Genomic DNA, 22,369 nt, shown 5'->3' with positions numbered 1-22,369 from the left:
AGTATTCCATTCCTGCCATAACAACTCACTTACTACAATATAAAGGAGTTTAAAGTTACACAGACAGAAGAAGTACTCATCCCAATGAAAGATAAAAATGTGCCAACACAAATATATAAATACTCACACACTGAGAGATCATGTATTAGAGAGCTGGCCTTGGAGTTAGAAAGACCTGGGTTCACGTCCTACCTCTAAGACATAATGGTTATGTGACCCTGGGCAAGTCCACTTAATCTCCAAGTTCCCCAGGAAGTTCTCTAAAACTATAAAATTTCAAAACAGGTGCCAATCTGCACAGTTAGGGCGAGTTCCCTCTACCAATAGAATCACAGGTCTGTTTCAAAATATGTACATAGAGGAACATAAATATGCATATATATGTACACAAATACACACATATATAAACACAGTGACATATATGCCATCTTAAAAAAACTGGTGAAGCATTCATAGAGTCAAAGAATCCAACCCTTCATTTTACAGAAGAAAAACTCAGAGACTTGTTCAAAGCTAAGTAATAAGTAGAAGACCCAGGATTTGAACCTAAGTCCTCTGACTTCAAATTCAGCACTGTTCCTATCCTCTCTCCTGACCTATTTCCTCTCCTCTCTGAAGTCACAGTGAATTTGTGGCAGAATCAGGACTAGATTCCAGATGTCTCGACTCCTATTCCAATGCTCTTTAAATCATGGAAACCCAATGATGTCCCTATTCTGTTTGGCTGCTGTAGTTAAGTGGTATTCAATGAGAATATTTGGGAAAGACTGGAGTGACTAGAGGTGAGAGGCAGTAAATTTAACCATGACCTCTGGTCTTAGAGCTAATGTCAGGGCCAGATACACATACCTTCCACCCCTAAGCTCTCTGAGCCTGGGGAGATTTACTTCCTTTCCCAAGGCCAGAAGCCCTAGCAATGATGTATGTTCACTGAAACAAGTATCCGTATAAGCAGGATGTGCTGACAAGAGAATTCTCTCACGCCCCCGATTTGAGAAGATTGGAGTAGCTGAAAAACTGATGGCAGAAGGATAGAGAACATCTGACCCAAGTTAAAGATCAAAAGTCAAGCAAGCTGAAATATGGAATAAAGAAGATCATTCTATTAGCTTAGACCAGACTTCAAGGTGTACTTTTAATGATTATACCTTTCCTCTGTGTTTTATTACAAAATGAAATCAGGCTCCAAAGTATACCTCATCCAGTCTGTCAAGTGGCTGAAAGATCACCCAAGGGACACCTATTGTTCCCTGGGTCAAGAATCAGCTGTGTAAAAATACACATTACTCAGGTCAATTAACTACAGACAGCTGCAGAAGGGACTTCTGTTACCCAAGGACACTAGGCTCCTATTAAGGAAATCTTTTGTTCAGTAGTTAATATGAGAGGGAAGACAAAGAGGGTGCAGAGTGCTGAAAGGAAGGAGAGTGGGTTGGGATTTGGGGAAAACCACAGGAAGGACAAACAGAAAGAAGGGGAAGGGAAATGGAAGATATAAGGTGAGTTCAATATGCTTACAGAGAAGACAGAAAGCAAAACCAAAAATGAGAACTAAAATTTAAACATAAATGCATGGTGTGGGATATATGCAAAAGGCATCTGAAGGCTTAAAACATCAAAATAAACATTGGTTCCCCTAAAGTAAAAAGTAGTCCCTTTGGGGGGCCATGCACTTATTCTGGTGCTGCTATCCTAGTTCATTTCTAGACCGAACTTTGGGAACTACCTTCAAAGCATGTGATAGATCATTAGAGTCGCAAGTTACCTTGGAGATCCTTCATTCTGTACTTGAGGAAACTAAAGACCATAGTCATTTGCCCAAGGTCATACAGGCAGGAAATGTCAGAGCCAAATTCCAACTATAATTCTTTGGCTCCAAATTTAGCAGTCAAAATACTATGACTCACTGATCCCAAATTCCTTCAGTCTTGCCCAACTGGACTTCTGTCTCCCACTGAAACATACCTGCTTTTTTTCTGCCCCCCCACCCATGCCTTTAGCTTACATGGGTTTCTAAACTTCCTCCTCTCTGCCTCTCCAAACTCTGCATATTGTTTAAGCTCTTCCATGAAACCTTCCCTAGTTCTCCCAGTCGACAATTACCTTTCCCCTCAGACCTCACAAAACACTTTGTGTTTATCCCTCTAACACAGTTATCAATTTTTCTTGGTCAGGAGTAATGTAGGGAATTATACAGTGTAATTACTTACATGAGGATATGTATTATCCCCCTACTAGATGGTGAACTCTCAGAGGGCAAGAACTGTGATTTAGTTACATTCCCCTGTACTTAGAACAATTCTCAGCACATAGCAGTTGCTTACTAAATATTAGGTGAATGAGTGAATGGGATGGCAGAAGCCTCTTTGGCTTTGCTCTTCACACCTAAATCCAGCCCAGCCCAGGTAGCCTCCTGGAGACTCACAGAGGGGAAAAACCCTGCCAGTTTTCTCCCATGCTTGGCCTCTGCTGGCCTGGATTCTGTCCTGAGTCTCCAGCAACAGCTGCTCCACGCTGGTGGTGGGCTCAAGTCTCACTCTTCAGGAACCTGACCCACACTGAGACCTAGACATTGATGCACAGGATGGAATATCCACAATATTTTTAAATCCCCTGTAGGAGTGAATTTGATTTGTGCAAGCAGCTAAAAGTCACTCAAAACCAAGACTGGTGAATGATGTGACAGGGCTAGTAACAGCATGTCTGGTTAAAAACGAGTCCAGATGTAGTCTAAGCAATGTCAGAAGCACAGAAACAACCTTGCAGCCTCCCAAGAGGGTGGCATTCATTTGGATATACAAGTTTTGGTCTGTTTATTTTTAAAATAAGTCACATGGCTACACAGTCAGACCTCATCTGGTCCATCTGTTAAAAGCCTCTCACTGATAGATGGTCGGCTACACCTTGAATGAAAGTGTGTGTGAATGCAAACAGACAGACCAAAACCCAACTCTTTATACATGGAGCTTTGGTTTTCTCCTACAACTTGGTACTAGACCTCACCAACCATCCCATATCTCATAGGTTAACCTATAATGTCCAAGTTAGACAAATGTATCAGAGAAGCATGGAATATTAGAAGTGGGATGGACCTTAGAAGTCATCTAGTCCACATCCCCAGTCCTCCTTAACCCAAATTTTATAGATGAAGGAACAGGCCCAAGGAGCTTAAGTGACTTGCCCAAAGTTACATGTGAAGTAAAGGACAGAGCCAGGATTTGAACCCTGGTCCTCTGACCCCAAATCCATAACTATTTGCACTGTACTACAGTGCCTCCAACACCATATCCCTTTCAGTTTCAGATTCTTATATCCTAGTGACATAAGGCTGTAGATTTAGAACTGGAAGGGACATCAGAGGTCATCTGGTCAAACCCTCTCATAAAAGAATGAGGAAATTGAGGTCTAAGAGTAGGAACCTGCCCAAAATCACACAGGAATGAAGGGAACTAGGACTGAAATCCAGAACCTTTGACTATAAATCCGGTGTGATTTTCTCTATACTTTCCTATCTATTCTACTTTCCTGACTCTGTCCACTCTTTGACCTGCAAGAGTTTTGCTGACTGAACCACACGGTTTGGCTTTGGTTAGATTCAATTTAGCATTTAATTCCATACTGTCACAATTAACTCACTAGTCTGTGGACTGGGACCATACCATATTCTCCAATCTCCCTTGCAACTCCTAACACCATGGTAGGCACACAGGAGATACTTACTAAACACTTCATACTTTGCTGACTTCATGATTTCATTATAGTGGGCACTACCTCAACTGGGAAAATCACAACCCTTCTGTGTCTTTTTATCTTCTGTGATTCTTATCTATGCCTTCCTGTGAATCTTCTACCAAGGATCCACCCAACAGAATCCTTCATCTTGTTCTCAGGGGCAACCAGCAGCACTCAGGCTGTCTTTCCTCAGTTTGCCCATCAGCTCTCTCTCATTCTGGCTCTATGATAGCAGCATCTCCTTTTCAAGTCAGACATGCCTTTTATATCTCTTATGGTTTATGCTCAAAGTCAGGAAGATCTGACACAGAATTTAAATCCTATCACTGACTTGTACTGACTGTGACTCTGAACAAATCATTTAACATCTAAGACTATGAGTTTCAGAGAAGATTACAACTGAATTGAGAGGGCATTTCCTCACCTTGGAGTGTCCTATAATAATGAAATCCCAAGTCTTCCCTTATTCCTATACCACTTCTTATATACGTTTCCACTGGTAAGATGCACTACCCTGCTTAAACCCAGCTTGCATATTTTCTTTGGCCTTTGGGATATTTATAATGTTATTTATTCTAAGATTATGGTGTTCTATGAGTCACAGACATATAGCATCACTTGGAGAACACCAGTGTTAAAGAATGCTGGACTTTCTTTTGAAGTAACAAATTCAAATCATTGAGAAGGTTTATACAATTTCCAACAGAACTTGTAAAGTTCTTGAGAAACACAATCAATGATGCAAAATGGCAGCCAAAAAAGTTAGTGAGATCTTGGGCTACACTGAAAAGTATATCGTCTAGGCAAAGGAAGTGATAAAGTGATACCAGTGTGGTGAGGTGGAGTGATAGATAGTCTAAGGATCTGAGTTTTGATCCTGACTCTGGTACTTACGTGGTAACTTTGGATTACATACTTCACCACTATGGGCCTCAGTTTCCTCATCTGTAAGTTGAGCCAAGTGGACTACTTGAGCTCTAAATTTCTTCCAGCTCTGAATCTATATTCCTAGGATACTCCTGTTATATTCCGCCCTGGTCAGGCTACATCTGTCTCCTGAGGAAAAGCTAGAGAGTTTCCAGAGAACTACCTAGCTAAAGAAGGAAAACATTAGAAATATTTAGCCTAGAAGAGATTTAAGTGGGGACACAACAGCACTTCAAGGGACATCATATGGAAGAGGGATTGCTTTGTTCAGTCCTAAAGGGCAAAAGGTGGCAATTACTGAGTGAACTTCCCAATAATTAATTTTGTATCAAAGTAGAATGGGTTGCCTCTGGAGATGCTGTGCTCCCCTTTGTGAAAAGTCATCAAGTGAAGGCTGATGATCACTCCTTAAACATATCACAGAAGGAATTTTTATTCAGGTACAGATTAGATGTTCTCTGAAGTCCCTTCCAAGGCCAAGACTCATGATTCTCTTTCTGCTTTACCAATTTGGTGACCTGCTCATTCTTAAGCTTAAGCACTCGTTCAAGACATGCATACAGAAGACTAACTCAAACAGCTCAGGCTGCATATTTAAGTACTTACTGAATAATAACAACAAACATAATTAAAGCTTACCATTATGCAATACTCTACAGTTTCAAAGGGCTTATCTCATTTGAGCCTCACAACAACTAGTTGGCATTATCAGTCCCATTTTACAAAGGATAAGCTGAGACCAAGAGGGGAAGTGAATTGCCTAAGGTTACACTGATTATAAAAAGAGCATAGTTAGGGCTTGATTCCTGATTCCAAGTTCAATGTTCTTTCACCTACAACACACTTAAGTCAATGTTCCCTTTTCTTTAAAAAGGAAACATGCTTTCTGAACCATGTTGCAAAAAAGAGTCAGCCTCGGACACTTACAAGATGTGTGACCTGGGCAAGTCACTTAACTTGTTTGCCTTAATCTCCTGGAGAAGGAAATGGCAAACCACTTAAGCATCTTTGCCAAGAAACACCAAGGACAGTCTTGGCACATTATTGTCCATGGGGTCACAAAGAGTCAGATACCACTGAACCACTGAACAACAAAGTATTACCTAGGAGAATATGGGGTAGAGATGATAGAGTGGACTGAGACCCAGTAAAAGCCACCACCAGGGCCCAGACCACAATCCCAAATACCATCTCAATTGTCCCTGCTCATCAACAGTAACTGAACCTCGCTGTTCTGGATGGACAAAGACATGGAAAAGCAATAAAAGCCTGCAAATTATGTGAGAAAGGTGCAGAGGCCACTGAGACTCTAAGAGAACAGCAAGACACCATAATGTGACTGAGAGAAATGGGCAACAGTGCATGGTATATGAAGGGATCATATTCCACAGGGAAAGGTCTGGGAAAAATCCAAGAGGTTAGGGCTTGGTGGGACTAGAAAGCCATCGGCAACAGGGATTTCTGGAAGGGTGCATTCTGGTCACCAGACACAGGTTACTCCAGATGCTGTATTTTCCTTTCAAGTAAGACGGATGATTTCGCCTAGTCATACCAGAGGAGAAACAGATGCCCAGCCTCAAATTACAGAACAACAAACGCAGCCCACATTGCTGCCCCCCCCTACAGAACTGAACAGAATCCCCCCAGGAGTGAGACTTTTAACCATGTCACCCAACATCCCCAGCTCTTAAAGAAATATCCTTTTCATTCTTCCCTCTCTTTCACCTAGGGAGTCTATGATATGGCTATGACTGCATCTACTTTGCTAGCAACAGTTTATAGACTCACAGGGTCATACAGAACTGGAAGGGGCCTTAGAGGTCATCTAGTTCAACTCACTCATCTTAAAAACAGAGAACCCAAGCAGAGAGGTTAAGCAATCACACAGGTAGTAAACAGCAGAGCTGTTATTCAAAACCAGGTCCTTCAGCTTCAGGCACTCTCCCTTCCCTTGTGGGCCAGGCTTCAAAGCATACACATAGGTGGTGCCTGGCTGACCTGTGCACATCCCAAGGACAGTCACAGAACTGCACTGAGAACACTGAAGTTGCCTCCATCTTGTCCTCACGGAGAGAACGAGCTCACTTGTGGAGGCCGCCTCATTGGGAGGAAGGCACAAGGATGATGTAGTAGGAAAAGTACCATAGTGAGTACAGTTACATCATAGAGGTTAGGGGCACAGTGCCCTCGAGATCTGGAAAATCCTCATTAAAATTTTTGGCGCTCCTTTCATACCAGAGAAGAAGTCTGAATGTTTCCTTTTTCTTTCATGGGGTGTTTACAGTATCTTATTGTAAAATTTGGGCTAAGTATTTGGTTATAGGCTCTGTGTCATTTCCTGGTCTTTGTGTGTCATCTGTGGCTTCTGTAAAACTCCCCAAAAATTCCTGTTTAATTTCTCATGCTGACCTGCAATGTATCGAACCATGATGGGGAAAAGTGCAATGTGGAAGGGATAACTATTAAAAGACTTTTGCTTGAATCCCAGGTCTGCTGATGCCTGACTAGGTGTATGGTATTATTAGACTTGTCACTTCCTCTTTCCAGACTTGTTCCCTTTTTTGTAAAAAGAGGAAGTTGTCTCTAAGCTCCCTCACAGCTGACATTTTGTGATCTAAGGTCTCTTCTAGCTGTGACATTCTCTAACCTTCAACAGCCAGAGCATCATTTCTTAGCAACAATTCTCTGGATGCTTTTTAACTGGGGACATCACTAGCCCTGGCTCCAGTTTATAAGTGGAGTGGGATTGCAGAGTTCAAATCTTGCCTCTGACGCTGACTACCTGTGTCACCTTGGGAAAGTCATTTAACTTCCTGGGACTCAGTTTCCTCATCTATAAAGTAAGGTCCCTTCAAACTCTGCATATCTGATTCTATGGTCGCACTCATGTGGTATGGCTTTTACACAACTTTGATTGACTCAGACAGATCAGAAGCAAACTGTATTGCTGGCCTATTGTGCAAAGAGGATAACAAAGAGCATTCATTTGTGTCCTATTTACTTCTCTAATTGCTTTCTTTCCCCAATGTAGCCTTGAAAGGCCCAAAAAAATTGATGACTAAGATACAGAACTTGAACAAAGCTACTACCATCAGATTTGTTACGCTGGAGGAGAGGAGAAAAGAAAAAGACAGAGAGTTTAATTTCCTTTATAACTGAATACGGAAGTCTACCTAGGGAAAAGCTGGTTGGAGGGGACCGGGAAGGGGGGGTGTTATCCACCTGAAAGTCAAAAAGTAGTACAATGAGCAATTTTTAAAAATCAGGAACCTCCATTTTAGAATGCTACAATGTCAGGGATGAAAAGGACCTTAGAAATCCAATCCAACACCATCAGTTTACATATGATGTAAATTGAGGCCCAGATAGGAGGAAGGACTTGACTAAGGTGTTAGTTCCTACTATATATCAACTTTTGTAAATTAAAATTTTGTATTGAGTAGCAGTGTGATTTTTTTTTCAGAACCCTCTGAGGTATGCAATGCAAGTGTCCATATCCCCATTTTACAGATGAAGAAACTGAATTTCAGTGAAATAATCTGCCCAGGGTCACATAACTAGTAGGTGAGAGAGTCAGGGTCCAAAACCAAGTATCTCTTGATTCCAAGGTCACTGTTGTTTCCACTTTATTCTTTTGCTGCAGAGAAACTATAGATAGAGAACATGTACAATATGGATTTGTGTGGAAATCTCCTCTACTGATGCAGATCCCACCTTATTTGTAATTTAGTAGATGGGCCTTAAGTTGGCTAGGACTTAAAGAGGTTACACATAACAACAACTATAAGAACATGATTAATAATAATAATAGCTTACACTTATATAGCACCTACAATATGCCAGGCACTGTGCTAAGCATGTTAAAATTATCTCATTTGATCCTCACAACAACTCTGGGAAGTAGGTGCTACTATTACCCCCATTTTACAGTTGAGGAAACTGAGGCAAAGAGAGGTAAAAGGACTTGCCCAAGGTCACACAGCTAGTCTATGAGGCTAGATTTCAACTCCAGTATTACTGAGTCTAGGCCCAGCACTCTCCACTGTGCCACTAAGCTGCCTATATGGCAATTTTTTTTTTTTGTGGAGGGTCCACACCTCTGATTTAATCAGTGTAGGGCAGAGGTTCTTAACTTTTTTTTTGTAGAACTGGAGGGGACCTCGAAGGCCATTTAGTGAGACCCTTTTTATTTCAGAGATAAGGAAATTAAGGCCCACAGAGGGGAAGAGACATACCCAGGGTCACACAGTATGTTGAGGCAGGACTTGAATTCAGTTCATCCTTTCTCAGTCACACTACACCTCTATGGAACATGCTCAGGTTTCCCTAATACCTCCAACCAATGATAAAACTTCCCAGCACTGACATAGTCTATGTGATCTTAGACAAGTCACTTGACTTGAGGCCCAAGCCTCAGGAAAATGGGGATGAACTCAATGACCTCTAAGGTCCCTTTTAGACCTGAATCTATGATCCTAAGACTTCAACTTTTCTTCTCGATGAGGATAACTCAAGCCAAAGTCCAAAACTTATCAATAACATTGACATAGGGCAGTTAGATATACCTAACTTCTAACCGGTGTTCTAAAATACTACTTACTATTATCTGTTATTATTCTATGTATTGAAGAAAATGTGTTATAATGGAAAAAGCATTACATTTTGAGTCAGAGTTCAAATGCCAGATATGCCACCAGCTAACTAAGCAGCCTGCTGCATGACTCTAGATGACTAACATTTTTGTTCAGCAGCAGCCAGAATGATCCTTAAAGGGGCCTTTTCACTGTGCTTGCCAAAGGATCTTGCAGGCAGGCAAATAGTGGACAACACTTTTTGAAGTGTTTGGACTTGAAGAGTAAGGCTTCAGAAATGTTCCCTGTATCATAAAGCCTTTAGTTGCTCCCTTTTCTTGCAAACCTGTATGCTCTCTTTCTCCTCCCTCTCTGTCGGTCTCTTCCTCTCTTTCCCTCTCCCCCCTCCTTTTTCTTTCTCTTTGTCTCTGTGTCTGTCTCCCCCTCCCCACAAAATCTTCCCAAAGCCAGGGAGTACATGCATATGCCTCTTTGTTCAACGATCTACAATAACTCCCTACTAATGATAGCGGGACAAAGTCCTAGCTTCATAGGCTGTTTAAACCCAGCCTCAACTTAGCTCTCTAGCCTTATCTTCCTCTAGTCTCATCTTTAACTCCTCCTGTATCATCTTCTCCCACAAGTCCTATCAATGTAACCTCAGCATCAACTCTGTCCCTTCCTCTCTAGACCCACCCTCACTCCCATCATTAGCACTCCTATGAACTATTCCAATAGCTTCCTTATAGGTCTTGTTGAATTTTTATTTCTCCAATCTATCCCTCATGCTGAAGCCAAAATAATCTTCCACAGAATCAAAGAATCACAGAAACAGACTAGAAAGGGATTGAGGGTCATGTATGTGGTCATGTTACTCTTCTGCTTAAAAATCTTCAATGGCTCCCTACAGCCTAATGACTCAAGTTCAAATGCCTTGAAAACACTCAAAGACCTTCACAACTGGGTCACACCTGAGCCTTCCAAACTTATCTCATAATATTGTCCTCCCACAAGTTCTGAGCTCTAGCCAGAGAGATCAAAACTCCTGCCTCCGACACACTTTGTACTCTCCTGCCTCCATGTATTTGTTCACACCGCTTCCTACACCTAGGATGTCTTCCCTTCCCTTCTTGCCTAACATAGAAAAGAAAAATCCCTTAGAATTGAGGTAATAAAGGAAAGAGGTTTCACGCAGGAGGCGGCTGGAGTTTTAAAGGAAATAGCCCTTAAAGTCTAACTCAAGAGCCAACTCCTCTATGAGGCTTCAATAATCCCCTCCCCTGGTCTCACCCCAACTTCCCAAAGCAGACATCCTAGAAAGAATGCTAGGCTTCAAGTCAGAAGGAACATGGGTTCGAATCCTGCTTCCAATACTTACTAGCTGTATGGCGATAGGCAAATTAACTCCTCCCAGTCTGCTTCCTTCACTTCCAAATGGAGATCATACCTGTAACATCCATCTCACAGGGCTGCTGTACAAGTCAGATAAGATTAGTGTGTACCGTGCTTTACATAAACCTTAAGGTGCTACTTAAATGTCAGCTATTTTTCTCATTTTGTGCCTCTCTCTAACGCACTTATGTTATACTATATGTTACAATTACATATCTTTCCCTGTGAGACTGTAAAATCCAAGAAGGAACAGCTTCTTACTTAAACTTTGTGTCTCCCGAAGCACAGTAATTCAGCCTACTTTAAGTGCTTGGTATCTGTTTATGAACAAACGAATATATTCCATATCCCATCCAAATTGCTGTACTCACTTTCCACCACGAAAGCCTTATCTTTTCTTACGGAGCTTGCTCATAATGTTCTCTCACTGCCTGAAATGCCTCATTCCTCCCTCTCCTTCCATCCCCACTTATTTAAACACTGCCCTTTCTTCAAGATGCCACCTCCTCCTCCATGAAACTTTCTCTAACAACACCAACAGAACTCTCTGTCCCCCATATTCCAAAAGTTCTTGCTGTCTTTATCATTCACATGGGACATGCTACACGTTGCCATACAGCATATTTATCTGTGTTCACGCCTTAAGCCCTCCCTACAACCCTTACTAAACCAAGAACTCTGTGAGGACAACAACTGGGTCTCATTCACTTGGGTCGTCCCACAGGCCTTTGCAAATAACAGACACTTAATATTTGTTGAAAGAAAATGTTCTCACTGAAGCAAAAATTAAATGACAATAAAATGATAATGCAGAGTGAGAGGGAACTCCTCATCTGTAAAATGGAGGGTTGGATTAGATGATCTCAAAGCTACCTTCTAATTCCAAATTTATGATTCTCCTCTCATTCTGGTTAAGGGAATTTAAAATGTAAACCTGAAGGTGAATCATCATCCTCCTTAACCCCAGATTCCAACATCCCACTAAAAAAAGAACAAAGAGTATTAGAGTATTCTGAATGTTGGAAGCCTATTCATTAAACACTGGTCCTCCTGCCCCCTCACAACTGCAAGATTACCACTGCCCTCTTCACAGCTAGGCCCCCATGAACTATGCATGAAAGTACAGAATGATAACTGGTCGGGTAGGCCTAACTCTCCATGAGAAGAAGAGTTAGTGTCCTGTATTTGTTAGTGCTCCTTAGCTGCTCAAATTTCCTTTATATTTACTTCTCATATATGCATTCTGCATAGGATTTATAATAACTAATACTATTAACTAATAGCTAATAGAGCACATTAAAGTTTGCAAAGTGCATGACAGAGTATCTCATTTGATCTTCAAAACAAACTTTTAAGGCAGAAATTATTGTCCCCATTTTACAGAAGGAACAGAGAGGACAAGGGGAGTTTTGGATTATTACATATGCTGCAGACATATCTGATGCAATTGGTTCGTTTGGCAGAACTGGATTTTTTTCTCTTTTATTCTTTGTTAGAAGGGATAGCTCTCTGAGTAGGAAGAGGAAAGATATGTTCAGAAACAAAGGTCACGTAAAGACAAAAGATATCAATAAAAAGAAGATTTAAAAAGCTTTTTTAATTGAAGTGAATTGAAAGTATCATACAGCAGGACACAAGGCACTCTAACACTCTACCCACTGTAGTGCTTAGAGCCTTGTTCTGGGAGTTAGAAAACCTGGGTTTTCATTCTAGACTTTTTGGTAATTTGCTTTGGGAACCTAAGCTGAGCCCCTTGCCCTCTTTGAGCCTCAGTTTTTTCCGCTGTAAAATGTGAGGATCATGAAGCCTGTGATCTCCAAGGTCGTAAAACCAATCAAAACATGACTTTTTTCAAAGCATTTACACATATGTGATTGTGGGCCCTACACAACAACCCTATGAGGGAGGAATTGCAGTATTTTTTTTTCATCTTAGCCTGTAATTTCATTGAGTTAAGGAGTTCCTGATCAATTAAGTCCCTTTATCAATGTAGATCAGTACCTGATAAGGAACTTATCATCTTAGAGAGTGTGGGGTCATACAGACAGTATGTGTCAGAGGTGAGACTGAAATTCCGGTCTTCTTGACCCCAAAGCCAGTTCTCTGCTCACTATGTTAGTTTGCTTCTACACCAAGCAAAAATAATTGCCTCTATTTAATGGATAAGAAAATGGAAGTTCAGAGTACAGGTAGACTTGAAAAATCGTGGATTCCTCATCCTCATCACTGGATGTATTTGAGCAGACTGGATGATCCCTTTCAAGGAAAGTCAAAAGGGATTACTGCTTTGGACAATGGATGACTGTCCAAGCAATTCCTGACTCCCAATCTACTGTTCTTTCCCCTACATTATCTATCTCTAGAGGATCTGACCTACTCCTTGTTGAGCACTTTATATAGGAGTTGGTTTGCATTAACAAGACAGTTTTGCCTTCTTATTTCCCAAGTGCCAAAAGTAATAGTAGCGGGACAACAAAAATATGGCTCCATGAGAGCTGAGTGTATTAGATTTGAGGAACCTAAACCCTACCTTGTTGAGACTTATATTTCCATAAATATTCAATCAACATTTATTAAGTTCCTACTCTGTGCAAAACATCATGAACAGCCTTGGAATATGAAAGACTTGGGTCAAGTTCTGCCTCTGACACATATCAGTTGGGACAAGTGACTTAATCTCTCTGTTCCCATGGCCAATCTCTGAGACATTAAGTTGTACAACAGGTGCTCGTCTATACTAACAGATTAGAGTTCTCCTTATGAAAGAAATCACAGGTACAGACAAAAAAAAATGCAAAATACAAAACAGACAGACATGAAACAATCCTAGACTTTAAGGCTTACTAGTGGGATTCTATAGGAATCTTTTTCCCTAAAAAAAACTCTTCCTACTTCCCCCAGTCTCAACTGTTTCATCTCTCCTCAAATTTTCTTCAACCACTTTGTCTGCAGCTCTCCTTTGTGGTAACCGCATCCTCCTTTGTAAAATCCTTGTTTTGTAGGTGCCTTTTGTACATGACTCATCCACACCGCCAGCTCCTTGAGGACAGAGATTGCATTCTTCATTTGAATCCCCAGGCTGTAGTACAAGGTCTCACACATAGAAGGTGCTTAATAAATGTTCATTAAATTGCATTCTTTCCAACTATCCCAACAAGCCCCTGCTACTCCACATAAATGGTCTGTCCCCTAAACATACCCCACTTATCCCTGTCTTTACATCTCTGTTCATGCTGCTGTCTTAGCCTGAAATGCCCTCCTCCTCCTCTCTTTTCTGTGCCGATCCATATTCTCCCAATCCATCAAAGCTCAACTCAAAGCCCACCTCCTCCTGCAAGCCTTCTCTAAATTCCCCAGCCCACACTGATCTCCCCCTTTCCTGAACCTACGTCTATATCACATTTTAGCATTTAAACATATTATTCACCGATTATTTCTTTGTGCATAAAGTCCTGTCAGACTGTAAACTTGAGAGGATAAGCTCTACAGCTTTTACTTCTCCTCGGTGTCTCCCCCTTCCCCTCAAATACGAAATGGCTGTCCAGCAAGCATTCACGCGACATGTTAGGTGTTCAACCTGAAACTGCATTGTGGAGTCAGACTCACCAGTCAGGTATTCCAGCACAGCAGCCATGTACACTGGAGCACCCACCCCAATCCTGTACTTGGGGTGTCCTTTCTTAATGTACCGCAACATCCGCCCCACAGGGAAGATGACTCCAGCCTTTGCTGACCGGGAGGTTTTGGTGGACTTCTTCTTCCCACCCCGGCTTGACATCTTGTTTTTTTCCTGGATGTGAAACAGCACACTATAAAGGCAAAGGGAAAAAGCAATCAGATCATCCACTCCAATTCTGGGATCACCTGGAACAGGACATGCATGCATGCACTAAGAGTCTACCTCATATCTGCCCAACTGAAGGCAAATAAGACAGTGGATTTGGTTCTTCCATCTAGACTTGCAAACACTGAAGTCCTCTTTATTCTCTTGGAATGAATTTGCTCCTTTCTCCTTTAAATGATTCCACTTCCCATGTCTGACACTGTGACTGACATCCATTTACTTTATTTGCCATTCCATTTAAATATTACCATGAAAATGATGACTGTCCTTAAGTGCCTCTATACTGTATACTTAAAAGAGAAAATTGGATTTCTTTGCTAGGTTCTCTATGCTTTATATTTAATCATTATATTTACACAGAGCTAAAGCCTAGCGCTTATCTATTTGCTGACCATACACATTCTGAAGCTACTTCACTTGCATGGAGAATAACTGAATCTTAAAAACCATGACTAACTTAATGCTTCTGGTTCTAAGTGACAAGAGGAACTAACTTCCAAGGTCTCTTTGGAATTTAATTTATGGGTACCCTGGACTTGAAGGTTCTACCAAATATCTGCTGAGTCTAGAGAGAAACAGCCATCAGTTCCTCTCACTCCTCTAACCTGTTACAGGGGATGCTGAAGAATCAGGCAGGCAGCGAGAGGAAGCAAAGTGGGGGAAAGCAGCGAGACTGACAGCTCATATTGCCATACTTACATAAAATATACCTTAAAGATACTGGGGAAATGCTACATTTGGAGTCCAAAGCACTGGGTTCAAATCCTGGCTCAACTTATTCACTACTTATGTGACCTTGGGCATAGGATGTAAGATATTATGAGGGCAGGAATGATTTCACTTTTGCTTCTGTATCCCTAGGGCCAAGCCTAGTTCCTGGAACACAGTAGGTCCTTAATAAGTACTGCAATTTAAGTTCTCTGAAGCCTAAAAGATACTAAGGTATAGTAGACAGGATGCTAGACTAGAAGTCAGGAAGACTTGGCTTTAAATCCCACTTCTGAAACTTAGAGGCTGTGTGATTCTGGACAAGTACATAATCCCTGTGAACCTCAGTTTCCTCATCTGTAAAAGGAGGGAGTTGAACCAGATGACCTTTAAGGGCCCTTCCGACTCTAAATCTATAATCCTATCCTCCTAAAAGGCTCATAGTTTTGGAATAGTCAGTTTTCTTAAAGCACTTGGTACCCTGACCCAGTGTGTGGGAAATTATTTTTTATTAAATGAATAACCAATTATTAAATTAGAATTGAGGCTTTTGCTCTTTATTTCTTCATTCAGGGACCAGCCCCTGGAAGTCAGTCAGCCAGTCTCTGAAGGACAAGACTGATGGATAAAATGAGGCTGGCAGATGAGACTGCCCAAATTCTCTGTGAACATGCTCCAAAATCTTGGTCGGGACCCCACCCAACTATGAGACCTCATTTCTACTTAAAGTACAAACAGAATCTAATCTAGGTGAATTTCAGCCCTAAAGCATTGAGTCCATGTCCTAGTGCTGCTCCCTCCCCTCACTGGAGATTAGGGTAACCCAGCTCATGGAGAAAAGCAACCAGAGTGGTCTGGGTAGAGATGGATTCCTTTGTCCAGATTGCTGGAGGTGGCTAAGGCTCATGATCAAGTCACATTCTCAGCAGGAGGGCATGAAGACTTTTTACCAACCTCTTCATTAATTGTTCACCAATCAGAGTTGATTTTTATCTGTCAGGGGCATTCTCTTTTCCAAAAGTACATTAAAGCTTCCAGTCTCTTCGTGTTTTTTGTCTTTAGTTACCAAGAAAAACCACTGACCATCAATTTATTGATTATTAGCTAGGTTAATTAATAAATTGACTATTAATTACTCAGAAACTGTCTCTTGGGTTTTTCATTTGTGTCAGGCATGATGGAACAATGAAGTTGGTGTCAAGAAAAGTAGTTCACTTTACAATTCATAGAATATTTTCCTCATAATTACCCTTTAAGAAAGTAGTAGTGTAAATACTATTTTTCCATTTGACCAAGGAGAAAATCAAGACTTAAGGGATTAAGTGATTCATCTACGTAACTGGTAAACAGTTGACCTAAGACTAGAACCTAGGTCTTCCAGGTTGAAATCCAGCATTCTCTCCACTATAACTTGTTGCCACAATATAGAATTCTCAGCAGAATCACTGACTAGCGATTGGTAGCTCACATGACCCCTTTATCTGCTCAGTTTCTTAATCTATGAAATGGAGCTAACATTATTAAATAAGCTCTTAGTCATCATCCAGAGGGCCAGCTATATAGAATGTTATTTCAGCTCACTGAAGGCCATAGAAATATGTTTATAAAAAAGCTAATTACAGTCTCATAAACAGCACTACCAGGTACACTCTGTTCACTGCATCACACGTTTTCCAATGATGCAACATATTTTGTATCTGTCTTACTATTTCATTCTTCCCCTTTGGGGCTCCAATGCCCCTTGAGAGGCCTGGTTCAAATGTGAGTAAGCTTTATTCTTAGAAAAATCAGACTCTATGACAGACAAATCTGATAGGAGCTAAGGCAGCTCAAGCCTTCATTCAGAATCAATCCCAGAGGTAGGTGTCCAAAGGAGACAGATCTTATTGTCTGGAATACATCTATGCCACCAAAGGATGGCAAAGAGTCAGTTGTCCCCTAAAGGCTAGATAAAGCAGAAACAGGGTTTATGGCTTACTGTCAGAAAGGCAGTCCTCATAATTATGAGCCTTGCTCATTTAAATGAGAACGTTTACATTTAATGTCTATCAATGCAATGCATCTCATTCCTTTACAATACTAAGAGGTCTAGATGGACTGTGTCTTATGTCAACTTTACATCTTCACCACCATCTAACAGTACTTTCAACAATAAGTCACAGCTCTAGCTTCTGGAAATTAGTCCAACTCCCTCATTTTAGAAATAAGGAATGGAAAGATGGCAGAGCAAAAGCAGTAACTTGCTAGAGCTCTCCCCCAAACCCCTCCAAATACCTGTAAAAAATGACTCTAGAAATGAGGAAACTGACATTCAGAGAAGTTAAACGCACCAAGCTGCAAAGTCAGAGTAACAGAGGTAATAAATTACAATGCAGGGCTGCAACCTGGGCCACCAACCTCACTGGCCTGCTGTGAAGAATGCTTAATAAAAATGTTTGTTGAATGAATGAATGAATATTCCCTACTTACAGGTGCCTCTACCCACTAAAAGCAGGAAATGCTTGGTTCACATAATGTCTTAAGGATCCAAACTTGGTTTTGAACAAACATTTTGCTACCTTCTGTGTAGTGTTACTGTAAATTATTTCTTAGAACCATAAGTCCAAATAGAAATTTCCATTGAGTCTACGGATATCAAAGTCATGTACTGCTATAGTAATTTTTAAAGTGGATGGGTGTTTCTGTATTTTAAATAGAAGCATATGAAAAAGTGATAAATATTTCCTGAAATTAATTTAGCTCTTTATTTGAACTGTGACTTTAGCTTATAACACCCTTCAACAATCCCTGGGGGCATGGCCTACCTTAAGTAGTCAGTCATAGCTGCCTTCAGTGACTTTTGGCTAATCACAACGAGAGAAGAGTATGACCTCTGCTGGAGAGGAACAATTAGACTTCTGTGCTTGACATGCTCTGAAGTACATCTTGTTCCCTAGAATTAAAGTTCTTTGTCCCATTGTGTACTTAGGTATTCACAGGATCTGTTTCCAGCAGCTTGCCCTGAAAAACTGAATAGCCCCAACTTTACATTTACACCTGGCCTATGGAAGGGCCAAACCACCTCGCAAAGTTGACGTGTGTGCGCCAGAACAAAGCCTGGTCTATTACAGCTATATATTTCAGACTTACAGAAACTAAAATTTGAAAAAAACTGCATAAAGGTTTTTTATCTCTGTGTGAGTAATTTTTGCCGGCTAAGTATATAAGATAAATAGTTACGAAGTTTAAAGTTTAGGCCCCAATTCAGTCAAGCAAGGCAGTGAACTTTCAAACACACTTGCAACTTCAGGAAAGGGAAATGTACTTCAAACAAGGCGTTGCAAATGAAATAGCCTTTTTCACTCGTCTCACGTTGGGGTTCAGAAACTATGGCCCCCTGATTCTAGATGAACAAGGGCATTAGCGGCTTTTGTTTTTGTATTCCTCACATCTGAGTTTCAGAGAAAGTGACCACCCCTCACCAGGGGATGCCTGGTTGTACAGGTTAAGGGGACTGTATTATAATAACCTTTTCTTCTAATGAAGCACCTGCTCATCACAAATGAGATTCAGTGTTAATTCCTCTCCCTCTTGCATGTTTCTGAGATGTCATATTTCTGATTTACTGTCTCTCTAGCCTAATACTCTTCCCTGAAGCTGAGCTTCTGGGACAAGCAATCAATCTAGGGAGGAAAGCTCTTCTGACTTTGTATCAAATGAAGTGCTTAACCTGGGGTCTGTGAATTTCTTTTTTACATTTTGATAATTTTATTCCATTATGTAATTGGTTTCCTTTGTGACCCTATGTATCTTAATTTATGCAATTAAGAACATTCTGAAAGGGGGTTCATAGGCTTCCTCAAACTGCTAAGGTACCCATGTGTAGTACAAAAGAAATCAATGAATAACAGCAATCTCTTAACTCCTTTCAATTTTGTATAGTGTAAACAAAACAGCATTTTGAGGGTATTTTTCATACTTAATGCACTTTATAATCATTTCATTCCAAGATTTTTAAACCAAACTGGAGAAGGCATCTACCTGACCAGCATGCCATGTTAGCCACATAGAATCGAGCACCCTCACTCTACAGTCATGTTTCACAGCAAATCATCTCTAGAATAAGTTTCCATATCAGATTTTTAAATATCTCCCTTTAAACTGAGACACACTCCAGAGGCCTCGGGATGGAAAATGCTGTCCACATCCAAAGAAAGAACTATGGAAGTCGAATCGCTCTCACTTAATTTTACCTTAAGTTGAATTTTGTTTCATCTTTCCGATGGTTCCTCCTATTGGTTTTAATTTTTACTTACAACTTCACTAATGTGAAAATATGTTTAATGGGTATGTAAACGTAAAGCCTATGTCAGATTGTGAGCCGTCTTGGGGAGGGTGGGGGGGGAAAAAGGGAAAAAAAATTTTCAACTCAAAAGCATATGGAAAAAAAAATTAATAAAAAAATAAAATAAAATATAGTGTAATTCCATATTAATTAGGTTTTGACATAAAAAAAATAAACTGAGACACAGATAAAGGCATGTTTTTACCTTTCTGTATTTATTTAATGCTTCTGTATTTCTTAATGCTTATTTTCTATTTTCCCTCCAAGGCTAAGGTGCTGGGTGACCTTGCATGGATCCCTTCTCCACTCTCATCTACCCTTAAGTAAAATCAGAAGGCTGATAAGTCTCTAAGGTTCCTTCCAGCTCTGCTCTGCATTTAAATCACCTGCCTTTCTTTACCAACAGCTACCTCCCTACCAGAAATTACCTTGTATTCATTTGGTGTGGATTCTGTATATACTTATGAACATACATATTATTTCCCTCAGATAGACCATAAACTCCTAGAGGAAAAGAACTGTTCTGCTTTTGTCTTTGTCTATCCACTGCCCAGCACAGGTCCTGACACATAGTGGGTACTTAATATAGAATTACTGATTAGTCATTATGGAAGAGTAAACCGGAATGTGCATTCTAGCTATGTAGTCTACTTTCTCATCTCTAGAAAATTTTTGAGAATGATCTACACATGCCTGACAGTATTCTTGATGAAAGTATCAAACAACCACAGGGAAGCTTCCCCAAATAGGTCTGTAGAAGCATGAATGCTATCAGGTTGGGCAATATGGTTTCAGTCCAGCTGCCTGATGAGAGCTAAGAGCCTATGGAGAATAAGTGCCTACAGACAATGTATACAACATACTAGATTTACATAATGAAGAAATCAAAGTCATGAATTGCTGTCAGCTCCTCTGACTCCAATCTTCTTAATTACAAGTCTAGCATTTGGGGTCAGAAGATCTGAGTCTTGAGTCTTGGCTCTGCCACCTACGACATCTTGAACAATGCACTTCCTCTCTGTACCTCTCTCCTCATCACTTAAATGAGGGGACTGCACTGGATCAGAGATTCTACGCCTTTTCTTTTGTGCCATGGGCCCCATTCTTAAATGTTTTGAAATGAATAAACTAAAATACGTAGACTCACAAAGGAAACAAATTATTTTCAAATATAGCTATCAAAACATATTAAAAACTAGTTCATGGACCCCAGGTTGAGAAGCTCTGCCCTAGATAGGTTCTTAATTTGTTCCATGAAGTTTCGATTCAGTCAAAGGGCTGCACTTGAGAACCTAGAGAGGCACATGTGGCCTCAAGGCTGCAGATTCCCCAACCCTGGGTCACTAACTGATCCTTTCCATCTCTTAAATCCAATAATCCTAATTTATCTCTCTACTCCAAATTGAAAATATGTTTTTCTTAGACTTATTTTTATGTAAAATACATACAATCTAGCCCCTTGAACTCTGATCCTTCCCATCTGAGCCACCCTGGAGCCCTCTCTGCTCTCCTACACATCCATCAATTGTTGTATGTTTAGGAAAGTGATTGGACATTTGGTTACTGTGATAGCCATTGTAAATCTGTCCGGTCCAACTATTGTTTGATCTATCACCTGGTCAGAGAGAGGAGCTGAAGTTTCTGACAAAGTGACCACTTATGAAAAGCATTTCCAGAAATTTATTTTGCAAAGATCCTACTCTTTTCCTACCCATGAATCAATTACAGAAAATCACCCCATTGTTTTGGAAAGCCACAAATTTGACCCCTTTCAGCTTTAGCACTAAATTAGCTGTGACAAGAATAAAAGTCACTTAATTTCTCTGATCTTCCATTTCCTAATTTATAAAGTGAGGAAAATAATACCTGCACAGAAAAATGCTTTGAAAACCCTAAAATGCTCTAATACTCACTTATTATCACTCACCTTGACTGAACACAGAATAGTTGGAACACTGAGGGGTATATCTCATATAGAAAGGGAGAGGGACAACCCTCTCCAACCCTTGCCAGTCCCCAGGGGAGGAGAACACACAGGAACAGGTGTTTGAGGACCTCATCATTATATCCAGCTCTACCACTTTCTAGCCATACTGCCTTAGTTACGTAACTTCCTCACTTGCCTTCTCTGGTTCTTAGATCAAACCCTTTATTTTATAGATGAAACCTGGGAAGGGGAGGTCACACAAGTAAGAGAGCAGCAGAACAGGGATCAGTATGTTTGTGGGTTAGATAGGGAAAATAAGCTATGTTCTGCCACCTGCACTAGGCTATTGAGATCAGATCAGGTGACTTATGTAAACTTAAAAAAAAAAAACAAAACCAAAAACTGCCCCATCATTAGAAGAGAAGAGCGAGCCCTGGAGTCTGTGGCACCACAACAGCTTTCGAGGCCATCCATCACCTGGCCCCAGCCCCCTATCCCACCACACAGCACACTGTTCCCCAACTCTGCACCTTACTTCTCCACTTGCTGGTCTTAGTCCTGTCATGCTGTTCCTTCTCTCTTTAATATCTTCCTTTTCCCCATTCTCTCTAAATCCTGCCCATCCTTGAAGTCCATGTCCTACCCTTCCACCTCTAGGAAACCTTCCCTGACCACTCCATGTCACAGTTACTGTTGGGATGGAAGTCGGAAGCAGCCATTCCAACACTGGATTTCACAGTCCTGTATCATTCTCATTTTTTCAGGTTAACTTTGCTCCCCTCCCTACTTCCACAGCCACCATCCTAGTTCAGCCACTCCTCAGCTCTCATCTGGACTACTGTATTGGCCTAATTGTTCTTCATACCTGCACTGTCTCCCCCTTCCTCCTATCCTCCACTGAGATAAAAGTGGTTTTCATAAAGCACAGGTAAGACCATGCCACT

General features: G+C 40.8%; 1 protein-coding gene across 1 annotated transcript in view; it reads right to left on the bottom strand.

Moving 5' to 3' along the window:
• MACROH2A1 (macroH2A.1 histone) overlaps nt 1-22,369 on the bottom strand; it is a 100,392-nt gene that overhangs the window by 69,757 nt on the left and 8,266 nt on the right. The window contains 1 exon segment of the mRNA XM_020991241.2: nt 14,229-14,431. Within this exon segment, the coding sequence (XP_020846900.1) occupies nt 14,229-14,400 (172 nt within the window). The 5' untranslated portion in view covers nt 14,401-14,431.

This window comes from Phascolarctos cinereus, unplaced genomic scaffold (genome assembly GCF_003287225.1).
Source record: "Phascolarctos cinereus isolate Bilbo 61053 unplaced genomic scaffold, phaCin_HiC Scaffold_2;HRSCAF=192, whole genome shotgun sequence".
Taxonomy (NCBI): domain Eukaryota; kingdom Metazoa; phylum Chordata; class Mammalia; order Diprotodontia; family Phascolarctidae; genus Phascolarctos; species Phascolarctos cinereus.
This window is presented reverse-complemented; position numbering and strand designations above follow the sequence as displayed.